This window comes from Fulmarus glacialis, unplaced genomic scaffold (genome assembly GCF_000690835.1).
Source record: "Fulmarus glacialis isolate BGI_N327 unplaced genomic scaffold, ASM69083v1 scaffold9068, whole genome shotgun sequence".
NCBI lineage: Eukaryota > Metazoa > Chordata > Aves > Procellariiformes > Procellariidae > Fulmarus > Fulmarus glacialis.
The window spans coordinates 50,022-52,268 of NW_009228897.1; the positions used below are offsets into that span (position 1 = coordinate 50,022).

Here is a 2,247-nt window from a genome sequence, read left to right on the forward strand (position 1 = left end):
AACCCTCTTTTGCGCAAAGTTTCAACCTAGCGCAACAACAGCTACAACAAAAAAACCACCAACCCAGGTCCTATTTCATAACCACACGATGAGCCAGAAATTTTCTCATCTTTCATTAAAACAGCAACCATTAAAAAATTCTCCAGCCTTTGTGGGTGGGATGAAAACATTAAATCAGAAACTGATGGCAGCAGTGATGTCTGATGGCTCTTAGAGGTGTGAAATGTCCCTTTGTCCCAATTGCATGTGACTTCACAGGGATAATGACAGCAGCAGCAGAGCTCTGCATGACCTGGACTGCCCCAAAACATGTGCATGGGGTGGGCAGCATCTCCCACCGGCCAGGAGAGCTGTCAGGAGCAGTATCGGCGTTGCCTGCAAACTAACTCCTCTCCCTCCTCTCTTCCCAGGTGAGGCTCAGCCCCGCAAGCTCCACACCATCCCCATCCCCGCCGCCCGCTGCTACACTTACAGCTGGGATCAGGATAACTTTGGTAAGCGGAGGGGGTCCCCTGTCCACCCCAGTGAGACCGTAACCCTCTGCTCCCCGTCGCAGGGCTGGCTGAGCAGTGTTCCAGCTCCGCCAGCACTGCTGTGTGCAGCTGGGCGTGCGGCACAAACTGTGCCCAGAGCCTGAAAGAACTGGTAACAAATTGTTCATGGTGACAGGAGAGATAACGCAGTGGGCACCCGTGTCCCCTGGATGGGAGAGGACACTGGCATCAGCTTGGGCATGATGCCTGCTGTGATCCCGAGCAAAGCCCTCGTCCGAGCTGTGGGCACGAGGCACTGGTTGCCCCAAAACACGTTGTCTTGCCGGAGACAAATCATGCAGGGCTTGATTTCCTGGGCAAAGTTGTGCCTTGCATTAAGCTGGAAGAGATTCATCGCACCCGTGCCCATGGGGATATTGGTAGGATGGAGACCTTGGTTGGTAGAATGCTCCTCTGCAAGGAGTAAATCTTGCTCATGCCCTGGAAAGAATTGTTGCTGGAAAAGCCTGACTGCACTGAGATGTTGGGGCTTTGTGGGGTTCAGACCCCTCGGATGTTACAGCTCTTCCCCCACCCACAGCAGGGATGGCCAAGGAGCGGGTGCCTTTGCCGTGCTCTTGGCCTGGCCACAGCAGTTTTGCAGGGGAAACAGCGGCTTCCCCTTATGCTGAGCTGGTCTCTCCGGCTTCCCCATTCCTGGAAGACCTTTTCTGTTCCCGTGAAGGCTTAGTGTTTGTTGCCCGCTGGCCCCCGCAAGCTGGACCAGAGTTCTGGCTTGGGCTTTGCAGCGAGTCTAGCCTTGCCGGGAGGTCACCCCCAGTGGGGCGATTTGGGGTTTGATTATCAAAATACCTTGCTTTCTTCCTGCCCTCCGGTTAAACCTGGATTGGATTCGGGCATATTGTGAAATCTGTGTAGGAAGGAAGCAAAACCCCAGCTGGTGTTTGCCTTTCGAGAACCCAAACAGAATGTGACCTCAAGGAGAGAAATACGTTTTGTTTTGCCATTGCATCTGAGCACCTTATGGCAATCTAAACATTTTCAGGAGGAGGTTTTTAGCTCCTTGTTTGAAACCGTGTAGGATGAAAGAGAGCGTTGGCCACGCTGTAGTAGTGGTGTTGTCTGGGGTCGTCACATTTCCAGTGGCTGTGCTGGATCCTGTACCAGACCCGATCTCCCTCCGGTTGCCTTTCAGATATCCTCAATGATGTCCTCAGCAAAGAGTGCAGCGTTGTCGAGCCCATGGCCTCGGAGAACGAGGAGGAGGACGAAGAGGAGGAGGAAGTGGAAACCGATGGCTGTTCCCCCGAGCGGGACTCGCTGCTTTCCCCAATCTGCGCCATTTCCAGAGACTCTGTGTACTCGGCGCTGTCGGAGGAGGGATCTAAGCCCTCGCGAGTGTCCCTCTTCACCACCTCCAAGGACTCCATCTCAGAGCTGACAGTGGTCTCCAGAAAGTCCCTGAAGTCGTTCGTCTACAGCCTGAAGGACTGCATGGACAGCGGGTACGCAGAGGACAGCGACGAGAGCTCCCTGGACATGGTGGGGAGGCCGGAGCTGAAGGTAGAGAAGACCCACCACAAATACAGACACACGCTGACCAACAAGATCTACAAACTGTTCAAGAGCAAAAGCCAGCTGGTCTTGAGGAGAGACCTGAAGGATTGCCCGGACACGGGCTCGCTCTCACTGTCCCTGCGCCGGGCCGAGAGCCTGTGCACCCCCCAGGCCAAGCACCGCATCCCGGCGCGCT

General features: G+C 55.0%; 1 protein-coding gene across 1 annotated transcript in view; it reads left to right on the forward strand.

The window, feature by feature from the left end:
- The window catches only part of LOC104081054 (phosphoinositide 3-kinase regulatory subunit 5-like), a gene marked incomplete at its 3' end in the record, with an annotated part of 18,372 nt that extends 16,132 nt beyond the window's left edge, over positions 1–2,240 (forward strand). The window contains exons 8-9 of the mRNA XM_009583648.1: positions 411–494; positions 1,690–2,240. Coding sequence (XP_009581943.1) covers positions 411–494; positions 1,690–2,240 — 635 coding nt within the window. The remainder of the gene's footprint in view (positions 1–410; positions 495–1,689) is intronic.
- Between the last annotated feature and the right edge of the window lie 7 nt (positions 2,241–2,247).